The sequence below is a fragment of the Passer domesticus genome, chromosome 4, assembly GCF_036417665.1.
Source record: "Passer domesticus isolate bPasDom1 chromosome 4, bPasDom1.hap1, whole genome shotgun sequence".
NCBI lineage: Eukaryota > Metazoa > Chordata > Aves > Passeriformes > Passeridae > Passer > Passer domesticus.
This window is the reverse complement of record NC_087477.1, coordinates 78,352,509-78,368,604: the sequence shown is the minus strand read 5'-3', so window position 1 is coordinate 78,368,604 and position 16,096 is coordinate 78,352,509. Positions and strand designations below refer to the sequence as shown.

At 47.3% G+C, this 16,096-nt stretch overlaps 1 protein-coding gene across 2 annotated transcripts; it reads left to right on the top strand.

Annotated features, from left to right (window-relative positions):
- Nucleotides 1–586: 586 nt before the first annotated feature.
- CHMP3 (charged multivesicular body protein 3) lies at nt 587–16,096 on the top strand. Of its 2 annotated transcripts, none has more exons than XM_064418994.1 (6): nt 587–609; nt 6,647–6,707; nt 10,079–10,258; nt 12,689–12,810; nt 14,492–14,606; nt 15,570–16,096. In XM_064418994.1, the coding sequence occupies exons 2-6, from the start codon at nt 6,680–6,682 to the stop codon at nt 15,704–15,706; spliced, it is 582 nt and encodes a 193-aa protein (XP_064275064.1). In that variant the 5' UTR covers nt 587–609; nt 6,647–6,679; the 3' UTR covers nt 15,707–16,096. The 2 variants fall into 2 exon arrangements, with proteins under 2 accessions (XP_064275064.1, XP_064275063.1); XM_064418993.1 differs by lacking the exon at nt 587–609 and adding an exon at nt 1,990–2,133.

Genomic DNA, 16,096 nt, shown 5'->3' with positions numbered 1-16,096 from the left:
TGGTACCCCAGCAGTTTGCCAAATGCTGTGAGTGCTAAGCTGGAGCAATGCTGTGTCCTTGGGGCACTGAGTGCTCGTGGAGTGAAGGCTGACCTCCTCACCCTCACACACAGCTCTGCTCCTGTGCACTGGCTCAGCCTCGTTTGCAAACCTTTGTGCACACCTGTTTCAGCTGAAGCCTTGTTTTAATGGCCTCGGTTGCTCTACTCATCCTGTTCTTTTGATGGATGACCCAGGCTGCTGTTTAATTAGCAGGAGAGCCACTGAGGGCACATCCACAGGAGCAGGTAATTATGACCAGTGGGTAGCTGTGGAGGGAGGTTTAGTCCCCTCGTGTCTGGGTTATATAAATTGTTGTGATGCAGTTCACGGCAACGCATCTGTTACAGAATCTTGAGCAGCTGGCGTAGTGTATTGAGAGTCCCAGCAGGACAGAAAAAGCAGTGGGATGTGTTTATTTTATGAAATGCTCGTGTCAGTAGCAGCAGAAGCATCCAAGTAACATTGTTTTCTACCCCGTGCAGGATCTCAGACAGCCCTTCCCTGACGTGCTGGCAGTTGAACATCGGGAGAAGGGAGCAGAGGAGCAAAGACTGTGCCTGTAACAAGGTCAGCAGTTTTCTCTGCTCACATGTTTTGCCTCGCAGCGCTGGGTTGTGCTAGTGCCTGTGAAGTGCCTTAACTGAGATGCTAAACATTCCTAAAGCGTTCTTTTATTCTCTGATGTCTCGTGCCTGGAAGCTGGAGACCAATTGTAAACATCAAATGTCAGACCACTGAGGTGAGGGTATTCACTTGTTTGTTAGGTTTAATAAAGGCAATGGATGTTTGGTGCTGCTATTACAAAGGGTGGATTTAAATAATCTCTAAAGCTCTTTGTCACTCTCAATTTCCTCAATTACTGCTTTAGTAGCACTGGCTTTCCCACTGCTGGTGCTCGGTCCAAAATGAGAGCTCTCTTTTCCAAAGCTCGTTTAGATTTTTTTTTTCTGCATTAGATTCTGGAGGGAAAGATGGCCAAGGTGAAACTACATTTTTGTAACTCATTAAAAAGTCTGTCTCCAGTAATTAAACAATGAGTATAAGTATAATCATAATGTACTAAAGAGTTAGATTAAGTTAATAGCACCTTTTTCTTCCTAAGCTTTTGCACTCTGTGCATCACTGATTTATTTCTAATGCTCTCAGTCTCAGATTGTGCACCGAGGTGTGAAGAGATGGACTGACTCGCTGGAGCTCCAGCAGAGCAGCTCCAAGCTGTCCTTTCATTTCAGCCAGGTGACCCTGCGGAGAGCAAGGTGAAGATGAGCCAGGCCTGGCTAGCAGGAGCGGAAATCTTTTCGGATTTCTCTGGAAGATCTCAGGCAGCTGAGGGCGGGGTGGCCATCGGCTCGAATGAGCTCTGCCCTGGTGTGCCCTGCGGAACCAGGGGAAAGGCCGGAGTGGGAGTCAGCCCTTGCACCAATAAATTATCGAGATGCTGGAGATCCAGAGAAGGGAGGGGAGCTGGGGAAGGCTCTGCAGCGCAGGTGTGAGCAGCTGAGGGGCTCAGCCTGGCCGAGGCTCAGGGGACAACCTATTGCTCTGTACAGCTCCCTGCCAGGGTGGGGATCAGGGTGTGATCCCAGGAAACCAGCGACAGGGCGAGGGGCGCAGTCTGAAGCTGAACCAGTGGAGTTTAGGTTGCGCATTAGGAGGAATTTCTTCCCAGGGTGATTGGACATTGGAATGGGCTGCCCAAGGCGGTGGTGGAGTCACTGTCTCTGGAGGTGTTTCAGAAAAGACTTGGACGTTGCACCCAGTGCCGTAGCGGTGTTCGTTCGTGGATGGACTCGATAATCTCAGAAGTCTTTCCCACCCTGACTGGCCCTTGAAGGGGTTACAAACAGGCTCGGTGTGAGGGGGCCGAGCGCTCCCGCCGCTCCCCTCAGCGCCTCCCGCCCCCCGCGCGGGGCGGGGCCGTGCGCAGCGCCGCGAGACCGTTCTAGCCCCACCCCCGCGCGGGGAGGGCGGGGCGCGCGGCGGCGCAGGCGCAGTGCGCTGCCCGGGCGGCGCGGAGCGGGAACCCGGAAGTGGCGGGGTGCCGCCATGGGGCTGTTCGGGAAGACCCCCGAGAAGCCGCCCAAGGAGCTGGTGAGGGGCCCGAGCCGCCGGGCGGGCCCTGGGGGCTGCGGGGCCGGCAGCGTCAGGGGGGAGCGGCGGCAGGGCCGTGTGGCGTTGCTATGGCGTCGGGCGGGCACTCGGAGGGGCCGGGCTCGGCCTGGCGCGGGGTGCACCGAGACCGGGCCCGTGAGACCCCTCAGAACCCTCCGGTGCCTGAAGGGGCCCTCAGGGAGCGGAGAGGGGCTCTTTGTGGGGAAACGGAGAGGTGGGACAAGGGGGAATGGGTACAAGTTGATAGAGGGGAAATTTAGGTTAGATACTAAGAAATTCTTCCCTGTGAGACACTGGAGCGGGCTGCCCATGGAAGCTGTGGCTGCTCCATCCCTGGAAATGTTCAAAGCCAAGCTGGATACGGCCTTCAGCAACCTGGTTTAGTGGAGGGTGTCCCTGTCCACAGCAGGAGGTTGGAACTATTGTGGTCTGTAAGGCTCCTTCCAACCCCCTACCATTCTGTGATCCTAGCCCCTCTTGCAGACACAGCCTTGAAATTAGGAAACAGTAGCTGAAATGTTGGCTCCTGTGGGGGGAAGATGAGTCTGTAGACAAACTGTGTCTCTACAGCTTTCTGCTCTCACAGTGCAATGAAATAATCGAGACTCTGGTGGATTTCACTGTGGCCTTTCATAAGTAGCTACGAATGTGTTTAAAAATCTGCTGTTTGCTGAGAGGGAGATCAAATGCATTGGAGGTACTGGAAGAGCAGCAGGGAGAAGAGTGACAGGCACACAAGCTGGAGGTTTAGACAAGCTGCAGTGTCACAGATGTTCCCTGGTGCTCCCAGCTGAGTCCCAGGGGAGCAGGCTGTGGTTGTTGCTTGTGGGGTGAGAGAATCAGATGACGAACGTGCCCTGGGGAGTGTCCTTCCCTTCCTCCTCTGCCTGTGTCAGCACTGTGTGGGCTGGGTCAGTGTGCTGAGTGTCTGAGTGTGGTACAGGGAGAGCTGGGGCTGGGGGCTGCTGCTCCCAGGGGTGGGTGACACATCTGACAGCTCTGGAGCCCACACGTGTGCTGCACTCAGGAGTTCACACCTCAAGGCCTGAGGGCCACTCTTCTCTTTTGCCTTCCCTAACTGGTGAACTTGCCATGTTTTCCAGTGGCACAGAGTCTGTGGGGCACCTTGGGGCCCTTGGAGGATGGTGACAGCCACCTTGAACCTTCTTTTGTGCACCAGGACAAGGAGCAGTGGCCATAAACTAAACCACAATAACTCCCACCTTTACATGAGGAAAAGCTTCTGGAGCAGCTGCCCAGGGAGCTCCTTCTCTGGAGCCATTCCAAACACACCTGGACACGTTCCTGTGTCTCCTGCTCTGGGTGCCCCTGCCTTGGCAGGGCTTTGGGCTGGGTGGTCTCCAGAGATCCCTTCCTGAGCCAATGATTCTGTGGTTCTTTGCAGAAAACCCTGCAGAGGCAGCAGGGACAGGTGACAAGAGTCCTCCTGCTGCCATGAGCCCTCCCCTGGGGTGCAGGCTGGCATGGTGACCTCACAGGCCTTACACTGATACTGAGACACCCATTAGTGGTGAAAAATTCCTTTCCTCCTGTACCTAAGTGCAGCTTTAGAAGGAAAAAAAGCAGTAGCTGTTCCTGTGTCCTAGCTGAGGGGGAAACAGCACAGCTCAGCTGGGTCTGCCAGCAGCTGTGCTCAGGATTCAGGGCTAGAGGGATCCATCCAAGAGCTGAAGGAGGTGGATGGTGATGGGTTGAGATTTTTGTGATGGCAGTGATGTGCCCTCTTTTGTCTGCCCACTCTGTTGATGTGAGGTAATTTATTTGTGATCAATACAAGGCAAATATCTTCAGCCTTTGTGAAGAGCTGGTGATACATTTCAGCCTGTCTAAAGCTGAGGATTTATTATACTTTTAATGCCATGTCTGGCTTGTTTTCACTTAAAAAGTGGGTTTTCCTCCAGTGTGGTCTGAGTTGGCTCTTTTCAGCTTGAGTGCTTTGCTGGCTGACTCTGGCTTGATGCAGTGCTGTGAGAGTGAGGTTTTTGTTTAGATCAGGAGTGGAGCAGAATTGCTTCATCAGCCTGGGGTTGTGCTTGGGGTAATTACCTCTGCTCAGCTGGACCACAGACTCCTGTTCCAGCATTGCTGCCTCGTGCCATGGTCTGTATCCCTGTCCCTGTGTGAGATGGGAGGTGTGGCTTCTTTACAGCTCAACAAATTTCTGTCTCACGTAGCTGGGAGCATGGACTAGCCTGGACAAGAGTCTGGGATTTCCTCCTCCTCTTACACAAAGCAGGAGATGTGTTGGGAGCACCAGGGAAGGCGTAAGCACCCAGCTGTGCCTGTGGGACAGCCGTGTTAAACCCCTGGCAGTGCTAGGGGTGAGCTGTGAAAGAGTTTTCTGCTGTCAGGGATTGATGACAACACACAACCAGTCCTGATTTAATGGTGTCTTTGTGCTGGGCTGTGCACCCCGGGGACAGAAGCTGCAAATCCTGCTGTGGTTCATTTGATAGTTGCTGATTGTGCTTGTACATGAAGGCTTGCTGTGTGCTGGTTTGTTCTAGAATACAAGTTGTAGAGCAAATCTCAGGCAGGTGTTACATTTGAGACAGGACACTTGGCCAGCCAGAGCTCTGTCATGTTTCTCTCAGTCTCTTCCCCCTGCTTTTTTCCTCTCATGTAGTCCATACTCTAAGAGGGACCTTGCCTTTCTGTCATGGTGAGGAATGACTCTCCAGGACATTTTCTCTGCTCTGAAGAACAAGAGGAGAGGTTGCAGTCAGTTCTGGGTTTGGGGTTTTTTTGCCTGTAAACCCAGAGTTTAACAAAGGTACAGGAGCTTTTTGAAGCCTGATAGAAACTTCTGTGCCTATGCAGGGCTTTGGGTTGTATGTGGGGGTTTTTAAGCTGATTTTGTGCTTGGGCACCTCAAGTGGTGGCTTTTGTCTGCAGTCAAAAGATAGTCTTGGTCACCATGACCAAGAGAAAATACTTTTAGAATGGTGAAAGTCTAAATCTGCTGTTCTGCTGGGGTTGTGCACCAAAGAGAACTTGTTTTACAAGTTTTCATTGCACAAGTTCTCTTCACTCTGCTTCCCTGGAAGGATGATCAGGGCAAGTGGAGCTCCCCACCTGCTGGGTGAGCCAGAGAACCTGGAACAGAGAGATCTTGGCAAGTGCCAGGAGCTGTTGAAGGAGTGGCTGTGTTTGATCACCACCAAAGGCAGGGGGAGGGAAGCTGGAGGGCAGAGAGACCTGAGCAAGAGGGAGGAACCCAGCAGGAACCTCACAAAGCTGAGCAATGCAAGACTGGGCCGACCATCCCTGCACACAGGGATGTGCAGCCCGGGGCTGGCTGGGCACCAGCTCTGCAGGAAAGGATCTGGTTTCCCATGGATAACAAAGGAGTTCCCAGTGCACCTTTGCAGCAATGAGGGCAAACAGGGCTGTCTTGGGAAGCTGTGGTCACAGTGCTGTGTTCAGTCACTGTGCTGCTCAGCAGTAAAGAGGCCACACCTGCAGAAGTGTGCCAGTGTGGGCACCCAGCTCAGGAGGGATCTCAGCACGCTGGGGAAGTGTGGCAGAGAGCCCTCAGGATGGAGGAGGGCTGGAGCCTGTGAGGCAGGAGGAGTGGCTGTGGGAGCTGGGCTCGCTTTGGCTTGGGGAAGAGAAGGTGAAGGCATCTAAAGCCTCTCACTGCCTCTGGTGGGGTTGTAGGCAAGACACAGACAGGTCCTTCTGAGGTGTGCCCAGTGACAGGAGGGGGCTGCAGCCACAGCTGGCCACAGGAGAGTTTTGAATTGAACCTGAAAGGCCAGGCTGGATGGAGCTCTAGTGGAAGGTGGTCCTACCAACTGCAGGGCACTGGAAATAGATTGTCTTTGAGGTCCCTTCCAACCCAAACCATTCCAGGATTCTATGAGGAAAAGTCTTCGCCACACAGGAGTAATTTAAGTGCATTTGCTCAGAGTGGCTGTGAAGTCTCTGCCCTCAAACAGTATCAAAAGTCAATGGATGAGACCCTGAACAACCTGTCTGAATTCTGAACTTGATCCTGCTTTGAGTAGGGGTTGGCTGGGAGACCTCCTGGAGATCCTCCTGACTGAAATGGGCAGTAGCACTCTTGGGGCTGTCATCCTGTGTCATCTGTCCCTTCTGCTGAAATCCCCTGTGGCAAGTTCCCTCTGTACAGTGACAGGGCTGTGATGTGGGAAGTCAGCCAGGCACTGAGCATCTGACTCACAAACCACATCATGGAATCACTGAAGAGTTTTGGTTGGAAAGGAACTATAAAGGTCCTCCTTAACTTCTTGTCTGAACATTAAGAGCAGTGCAGTGATTGATGGTATCTCTGCAATGTTTGGGGGTTTTATTATTTGAATAATGAAGTATTTTAACATCACTCATAACTTGCAGCTCATGCAATTTGAAGTGCTGCTTTTGATACTGGATGTTTAAGTTACATGAAAGTATAAAAGCATAGTTTTGAAGTTGGAATTTCAAGTAACTCTCACTTTCTCTTTTTAAGGTCAATGAATGGTCCTTGAAGATAAGGAAAGAAATGAGAGTGATTGATAGACAGATCAGAGGTTTGTACTTGTGTCTCATTTTTTGTTTTTACACTCCTTGTATGTCTTCAAGGGGTTTTTTTTACTTTAATTGAGGCAGGCTGTGAAATTTAATAACTGGGGGTAGTCTATCATGTCTGGAGTAAAGGAAGATAAATGTGATCCTGGGGCCAGACTTAGTCTGTGTTACAAAGTGATGTTGCTGTGAAGTTATCCTAGTAAAATTTTCAAAAAAACATGAATATTTCATGGTCCCAGTAAGACATAATGCTCTTAAATCCCTTTGGATAACATGTATTAGACTTATTATCCAGAATTTCACCCACGTTGATTTAATGAGTAGTATCAGTGTGGTATATAATTGCACATATAGACAGTTCCACTGGCATGTACCAGTGTGAAAGTGCACATGCCAAGCAAAAGTTGTTTTCTGTCAGCTTGGAAAAATTGAAAACAGAAGAGAGGAAAGAAAACAAAAGTATTTTCTCAGTGGGTGGGTGTTTTGCTATTAAATAATGAGCATTACACTGCTGAATGTGTCTTGAAAAGCAGAGGAGTTGTTTAATATTGCACTGCTGTTAGTTCAGAATTTGTTCTACCTGCCTTCCCTGAACCTGAAAATAGGTTTGGGCTTAGGTTTTGTTTTCTCCTTCTTTGTCTTCTGCCCTGTCCCTGGGATTTGTCCATGGGAGGTGCTGGTGAAGGATATTTTGTGTCAGCATCTGGCTGCCTGTTTGGAGTGACCCCTTGAGGAATACATCCTGCATTCCCCTTCCTGTGCCTATGGAGTGACCTGGCAGGGTTTGTGTCTTGTAGACTTGGAGGAGTTGGTTGGAGAAGGTTGCTTGTACAATACAAAGTCTGTCTTTGTCCTTGTCTCCAATATGAGGAACAGAGTTTGTGTCTTTCCCAGGAAGACTGATGTACAGGGATGTGAATTCTTTTACTTTCTCCAGGGCACTTTTTGTGTGGCTGTATCAGGCACAGAGGAACTGCAGCTCTGTTCTTACTAGCAAATTACATTTAGAGGCTGCATCTTCCACAGAAGCAAAGTACCCATGTATTCACTACTGATATTTCTTGAAATTTTGGGTTTCTCTTAACTTTTTGCATGTCATAATGCTTTTAATGGCCTGCATAGATATTAGGTTACACGGTAGTGTGATATTTTGATGTAGAAGCAAATTAATTATTTTAGCAGCTCTAAACCTGTCTGTGTTTCAAAGAAATACAGTTCAGTACTAACCACCAACCATCTGCTACACTGATAACTGCCCTTAAAATAAAGTACATAATATCTTTGTGCCAGGATTTCACATTTTAGCAGGGGTCACCTATGGAAGTACATGGTTCTGCTGGACACTTCCCAGGCTAGCAGGCTGCTCCTGAAGGATGGCAGCCAAGTGCCACTGAAGTTACCCACTGTAGCTGGATTCTGCCATTCTGTCTTGTTTCACCTGAGCCTTACACAGGAAATCACTACAATCTTTCAGTAGGGATGCTAAGCTGGAATCTCTCTTAGTTTCCTTGGGGCAGGCTGTGCTGGATGTCTTTGAACAAGCCAGCACCAGATCCACCTGGGATGAACTGAGTGGGCTTGGATCACTTGAGCACTTGGCTCTCCCAGTCAGCAGAGTTACCAAAATAGCAACACACTCTTTGAAACCATCTGTTGTTGGACTCCTGCTGTTGTTGTGATTTCTCTTTGGGGTAGGTTGTTTTTCAGGGCTTGGGAGGTTTGGAGAAATTAAAGGTATCCTTGTTACTTCTGAATTGAATTTTTTGAGTTGATAGAGTAGGAGTAATACAGTAACTTTGTATTTTGCTGAGCTTGTGAGTCCCTCTCACAGGTGCTTTGAGCTGCTTTGTGCCTCGTGCTCGACAGTGCTGCAGAGGCACTGGGGAAGTGTAGCTGGCACTGACCTTAAAGATGGAGTTGACTGTTCCTGCAAACTTGTGCCACTGATCTCACACTCAGCAGTTCATGCCAGTGAGAGCATTCACTGGAGTGCAGACTGCTCTGCACTAGCCTGGGTGCAGCAACACAATACTTGTGGTTGTTTTCAGCCTGACAGAGTGGATGTTGTAATTCCTCAGTGCTGCTGGGGTTCTTCTGGTGCTTTCTGTTTGCTGATGGAGCACTTCAGTTCTTTCCTACCTGCTCTGATATGCTGGGACTTGGCTCAGTCCCATGTCTGATATATAAATGTCTTCAAGTCTGTGGTATTTCTGAAAATAATAGTGGGAAAGCAGCAAAGGTGTGTTTTTCTGATTATAATCCTACATTCTGCCAGTCCTTTAAGGTGAACACCTCAGTGAATGATACTGAGGGAATTGCTGGTCTTGAGTACAGGGTTCATTAACCCCTACCTGAGTTCAAGCTGTGTTGAAGTCTCCAAGTTAGCCTGTGCCAGAAAGTGTGTGTTGACACCTTTGTTTTGAGAAAAGGGCAGCTTCTGATTCTTCCAATGTATAACTTTTGTCTGGCATGAATCAAGAAGACTCAAAGCTAAATCTGAACAGAGGCTTTCTTTGAAAAAATTGTTTGTGTGGTCATTTCAATCAACTCTTTGCAGGAAGGTGAGGAACCCTTACTATCTGAATTCTTTATTTACTTTAGGATAATTTTTCTTATGGACCCTGAAATCCACGTTTCATCTGTGGCTAATTTATTGCCGAGTCTGGAAAAGAAAGGAGGTTGACATTGTCCCTGCTTACTCTTGCATTTTTTACTCTGGGCTTTTTGGAGTGCCTGGCTCCTGCTGTTCACAGCCAGTGTTACCTGGCAGGGCAGAACTGTGAACAGTCACTTCAGATTTGCTGGAGAAACCAATGATATTTAAGAAGGCCTTTTTAGTGTTTACTAGTCCAATCAACTCTTTGCTCATGCTTCGTTCAGTATTCCCACTTAAGCACACTCTTAAAAAAAGCTGTTGAACAAAGCTGGATGCCAGGAGAGTTTGAACAGGATGTTTCAAGTTAGATCTATATTTTGTGTATATATATTTGTATCAGTTTAATAGTCAGGAAGTTATTTTGAAGTTGTGAGTCAAGTCATCCTCTCAGAGTGCTGTGTTCTTACAGGACCTTTTCTTTTGCTTTGTAAGCTCTTAGTCAGCTCAGCATCATGGACTAATATTCTCAGACAGTCCTTGACTGCAAAGGAAATTACAGAGCTGGATGTTCAGTAATGAGAATTTTCCTATTAAGATTTAGCTGAATTAATCAGCTGACATGAAAATCAGCCTAGAACAAGGTCTTTGAGTAACAGAGGGAATCTGAAACAAGCAGAAACAATTCTTTGCATTGGAAACACACCTCAAAAAATGACTGATTTCTCTTCTATGTGCTTAAGAGTTGGTCACTGTTTGCTGTGTTTTTCTGTACTCCAGATATCCAGAGGGAAGAGGAAAAGGTGAAGAGGTCAATAAAGGATGCTGCCAAAAAGAACCAGAGGGATGTGTGTGTGATCTTGGCCAAGGAGCTGGTCCGCTCTCGGAGGGCCGTGAGCAAACTCTATGCATCCAAAGCTCACATGAACTCAGTTCTCATGGGCATGAAGAACCAGCTTGGTAAGAGCAAATTCTGGGCCCAAGCACAATGACTGCTCTGACAGTAGAAGTGAGCTCTGAGGTTTCCTTGTCCAGAACCAAAATCAAATGCAGGCAGAGCTTGAATGTGGGAGCAGCGGTGCTCCTGTGAAAAGCAGCTGATTCCAGTGGGCTTCAGGGGCTGGGAAGATCCTTCCATAGCAGGCCCAGAGCTGTGAAGTTGCTAAAGTTCTGCCTCCTAATCCCAGCAGGAACATGCACCCATGCTGTCAGAGCAGAGCCTTTGCCATCACCTCATAAACACACACAGTTTTCACCCACTGTGGATAGCTCCACCCTGCTCTTCCTCTTCAGCTCATGAAGACTCAGGTCCACCAGTAGAACACACACACAACAGATCAGTTCCAGGAGCTGCTCTTGGATGCTCTGTCCAAGCTGGCCAGATATCTGGTACCTGCCCCACATCTCCTTCTCTGCCTGAACTGCTGGTGCCTGGTCCTGCAGGCCCCTGAGGGTTTTGTGTTCCCTGATCCACTTCAATCCTTCTCCAGACTACCTTTGGTCATTCCCCTAAGATTCAGTTATGTTCCTGTAATCCCCTTAAAAGATCTATTGTAAGTTTTCCCTGTGTCCAAACATCCTTTTCCCCTACATCCCTGTAAGGAGTCCTGCATCCCTGTAGGCAATAATCCCCCTCAGTCTGCAGGATGTTCTGAGGCTGTTTCTGCAGTGCCCTGCCTGGATGGGTGTCCCACCCTGGACTCTGAAGTAGTCAGGGAGCTCCCAGTTTTGTTTCTTGGGGTTCCTGCCCCTCATTGTTCCTCACATCCTTGCTGGTTCCCTGTTTCCTGTGAGGAGCTGCTCAGCAGATGATGTAACACCTCTCCTCAGAGCCTGAGGGTTCCAGTGGTGTGAGAATCACATGCTCTGAAACTGAGCTCACAGCAGTTTGGAGCACATTCTTAGTGTGCATTTCTAAACAGTTTGAATGCAGTCCTAATAGCCCTGTGTCCTGGTGAGCCTGTGTCACTGATTTTGACAGGACCTGGCACAGGAGTAGAATTCTCTTCATCTTGTAGATGGTTGCTTCCCTAGCAAGAGTCTGGGGGCATTTACCAATGCCTCCATGGGGATGGAGGAGTGTTTGATTTCTTAGTGTGGATCAATCCTTTTGCCCCTTGGCTTAACACCCATGTTCTGTAAACCCTCCTTGGCCCTTTGTGTTCCTCTAGCTCGTTCCTTATCCACATCAGAAATCTGTTGTAATACACTCCCTGCAGAGTTTTCCATAGCTGGAAACAGTCCAGCCTGTAAGAAGCAGAGCAGAAAGCTGTAAAGACAGGAGAAAACTTGGTGGAGATCAGCATGCTGCTGAAATGTCAAAGCATTTCCCCCACCCAGCATCATCCCAGTCGATTTTAACATTGGATGAGTGATAAAACAGGAAGTCACACTGTGAACCTTAAGTGTTATTTTATGATGGTTCAAATGTGGCTCCCCGTGCATCTCACTCAGGAAAGGAAAGCAGGACCATCCTTTCACCTTAAGGTATCCATTAAAAGGGAAAAACTCAAAACAGCCTCCTCCTTATTACCACTGCCAGCATCTTCACCTTCCTGGCAATGTTCTGATACACTTAGGAAATAGGGAGGAATCTAGAAACTCTGGGGTTCGTAGTAACTTGAGAAATAACCACTCAAGGCAAGGTTACTGTTAGTTTGTTACAAGTGTAGGGCTCTTAAAAGAAATTACTAAAATGAAAAATAATATATGCTGTACCTTCATTTTGCTTCGTTAAGGAGTGACCATTTTATGTACAAACAGGTAAGTTCTCCATGTCCAGAAAGCTGCAGAGCTAGATGGCAGAATTCAAACATCTCCAAAGTACCCTTAATTGCTGCTTTTTGATCTTGGTATATCAATACATATGAGGAGAGTTTATAAGTTAGAATAGCCTCTTAGTATTGTTAAAGTTTAAACAAGCTTATTTTTGGCTTGTCTGCCTCAGTATTAATGTTGTAGCTTACTCTTTGCTGTGGAACTGTTACAGCAGAGCTTCTGCCAGGGTTATTTTGCAGTACCTGGTGTCAGGCAGGAGATCCCTGGTTCAGCAGTCACTGCAGCTCTGCTGCTGAGACCCTCAGCAACACCTCTGGCTGCTGAGGGGCTGGGCAGGAGCAACTTTCTCCCTGTCTTTGGTGAGCTGGGTGCAGGTGGGTTGAAATCTCTCTCCTCATTGTACAGGACCAGTAGCTTTGCTATAAATGTGACTTTTCCAATGTGGGTATAAGTTGGGCTTTTCAGGAATTTAATCAAGAGTGAAGAAGTGCAGTGCCTGTTTATTTTTAAAATTGATTTGCCTAAATGTAAACAAATTTCCACATAGGGAGTATATAATTTCTCTGCTTTCAGCAGTGCATGTTCAAACTGTTCTGTGCCTCTCCTTCACAGCTGTCCTCAGAGTAGCAGGTTCATTGCAGAAGAGCACAGAAGTCATGAAAGCTATGCAAAATCTAGTAAAAATCCCAGAAATCCAAGCAACAATGAGGGACTTGTCCAAAGAGATGATGAAGGTAAGGTCTGGCACATAAATCAGACTTGGGTGAACACGATGTGGCTGTTACTGAGCTGTGCAGTCACTTGGGTGGCCCCTTTGTCACAGGGCTGGTGTGAGCTCAGGACACTCTGACTCCATGGCCTGTCTGATGCTGGTGACACAAAGAGTTTTAAATTTAGCAGCAAAAAGTTGTTAGACCAACATTCCTAATAACAATTTTGAGTCAAAATTTGGAACATATCAGGAATTTATTCACCAAAGACATGTTCAAAGAAACAACAATTTTCAGGCATTTATTTACACTAACAGCCAAGATTTTTTTACTACACACTCCTAAAAATCTGCCCAATTTTTTGCATCATGGTGGAGGTGTTTTGTTTCTTTTAATTACTAGCAGAACATCTCATCTGTCTTTTTTTAATGAATAACCCTAGTTTTGTCCAGCTAACAGTGCTTTATTAAATTTGCTGTCCTGCTTAGACAATTACTATTGATTAAATTTTCTGGGGAGTACAAGCCTATGGAGTGGCTCCCTTACTACACCTGCAATGCCTTAATCAAGTTTTCTGGGAGGTATAGGCCTTTCACTCCTAACTCTCTCAAGATACCATTCTTGTTCTATGACATCTAATTAATCTCTAGTTATATGATAACCATTAAACAGTTATTTATTGAATTTTGTTCTTCAGCTATAGATTCTCTAAGGGGTATGGGTCCATAGAGTTCCTTTCTGCAGGTGCAGTGAGGTAATTTCTCAGGGTTTTCTACAGACATCCAATACAGATCTAAACCTATACCAAAATAACACAGTCAAACAGTCCTTAACTAATTATTACAATTTTTTAAAGAAACACAAGACTCACAGATAAAACTCACTGTCACTGGTTTAAAGCATCTAGCTCAGTGTCTCCATGTGACAGGAGTGCTCTGATTTGAAAGCATACTAAGCCTCTGTTATAACTTAATTTTCAGCTACCAAAGTTGTTTTGCTTTTTCCCTTCTTACCACTCTAGACTGTTTAGTTCAAATAAGTTTATTTCTAAATAATTTTAACATTGTGCACCAGCATGGTTTGACCATATCTAGGTTGCAGGGCCTGCAAAGGAATGTTTCCAAATGCAGATAAAAAAAACCAAGCTGTGTCAAAGAGCAGTTTTACAGTGTGCTACACTAAATTCGTGCTGCATGACTGAAACTTACACTTGTATTTCACCTGCTTGGAGCAGGCTGGGTTCTTGGTTTAGACGTGCAACAGCAATAAATAACCACGGAATCATTGAATGGTCTGGGTTGGAAAGGGTCTTAAAGATCATGTAATTCCAGCCCCCCTGCCATGGACAGGGACATCTGCCACTAGACCAGATTGCTCAGAGCCCCATCTAACCTGGCTGGGAACACTTCCAGGGATTGGGCATCCACAGCTTCTCTGGGGAACCTGCTCCAGCTCACAGGGAAGAATTTCTTCCTAATACCTAATTTAAATCTCTCCTCTTTTAGTTTAAATAACTTGAGGTTTTCAAAGTGAGAACATGTGCCTTTAATCCTCAGTTTTCTTCCTGCTTTTCCTCTGCAGCTGTAGAGATGTGTGCTCATGTTACATGCCTGGGTAGGCATAACCTCATCTCCCAAGTAGAAATGTGTTTTCTTAGTCTGCTGTTTCCAAGGGCATCACACTCTGCCTTGTTTTTTTCTGCTAGGCTGGAATTATAGAGGAAATGCTGGAGGACACCTTTGAAGGCCTGGAGGATCAGGAGGAGATGGAGGAGGAAGCTGAGGCAGAAATTGACAAAATCCTTTTTGAAATTACAGCTGGTGAGTTTGTGGGTGCTGCTGAGGGCCAGGTCCCTGCTCTGTTCAGTAAGATGCAGCAACTGGAATCTTCATTTATTCTGTGCTCTCCCAGTGGCATCTCTTCCTTTGGTGGAGGGCAGAGAGCTCTGACAAGCTGGTTTCTCAGGGCTGAGAAGGCCAGTGGGGCTCAGCAGGGCAGAACTAATATCCATCAGCTGCTGTCTGTGCAGTTATGTAATTGAGGCTCTAACAGATCTGTGTTTGGCTGTGCAGTGAATCCTCCTAGCAAGGTGAAACTTACATGATTGACTGGGTATTGTTGTTAATTAAACCAAGAAATAAATTCTGCTGCACTGCCTGGAGTCACAGGCTGTGTTGTGAGTCCTGGCAGTAACATGCTGTGTCTTGTTTGGGGGAAAAACCCCAAACAAACACAAAAACCCACTTAAAGCCAAAACCACAACTTCTGATGAAGTAATGATTTACTGGTTCAGTTGTTTGACTTGGAGAATGCTTAGAATGCTCCTTTCACCTGGATTGCCTGTGATGTGGTGTGACAAAAACAAGCACCAGGGCTGCATTCAGCTGTACCACGCTGCAAGTGCAGGGCCCACCCTGCTGGCACCTTGTGCTCAGAGCCTGGCACAGTGCCCTGTTCTTTCTCACATCCCAATTTGCTTTTTCCATCCTGTTTTCCGGGCTGGAGCAGCTCCCCTCCTCCCGAGCAGGCAGGGGGAGCTCCCAGGCAAGCAGCAGGGCTTGTGGGGAGCTGGGAGCCTCCTCTCAGAAGGGAAGGAACAGAGGCTCAGAGCTGGCAGGGCAGTGCTGCTGGGCAGCACTGTCACCCCCGGGCTGGCCCTGTCCCAGCTCAGGGGTGTGACCTCCATGGGAAATGACTGGTTGGGTTATTTCAGATGTCCCCAAAAGCCACTAATTATTAAATGAAGACTTGCCAGTCACTAATGAGCCTGTTTGTTGTTGCAGGGGCCTTGGGTAAAGCACCCAGTAAAGTCACAGATGCCCTGCCAGAGCCCGAGCCCATGGGAGCAGCTGCTGCTGCCGTGGATGAGGAGGAGGACATCGAGGCCATGCAGTCACGGTTGGCCACCCTGAGGAGCTAGGGCCAGGATGGATGTGTACAGTTGGCTTTATTTTATTCTGTCCTACCTTCAAAATGCAAAACTTAATGTATTCTCACTTATGTAATATATATATATTTTTTTTTTCTTCCTGAGGATTTTTTCCTCCAAGACACTACTGTAATATACTTCTTGGGGAGTGCAGTCTCTTCCAGTTTTCTGTTCAGCCCATGTTTCCTGTGGTGACATGGCAAGGGTGGTGTAATGTTATGTATTTTTAGAGATAAAGTCCAGAAATATATTCTCATCTTCAAGCAGCATTTATCTCTAACAGGCACTTTGGTTTAATCTGCTACCAAAAACCTCCAGCACTGTCAGATCTGTGTTTTCCTGAATCAATACAAAATTTATTAAAGCTGCTTCTAACAGTCA

What these genes read in the sequence shown, in the direction of transcription:
- CHMP3 (XM_064418993.1), top strand. Translation starts at nt 2,089, where the DNA reads ATGGGGCTGTTCGGGAAGACCCCCGAGAAGCCGCCCAAGGAGCTG. An exon ending in GATTGATAGACAGATCAGAG is followed by an intron (nt 6,708 to 10,078) that starts GTTTGTACTTGT and finishes TCTGTACTCCAG; the next exon opens with ATATCCAGAGGGAAGAGGAA. An exon ending in TGTCCAAAGAGATGATGAAG is followed by an intron (nt 12,811 to 14,491) that starts GTAAGGTCTGGC and finishes TTTTTCTGCTAG; the next exon opens with GCTGGAATTATAGAGGAAAT.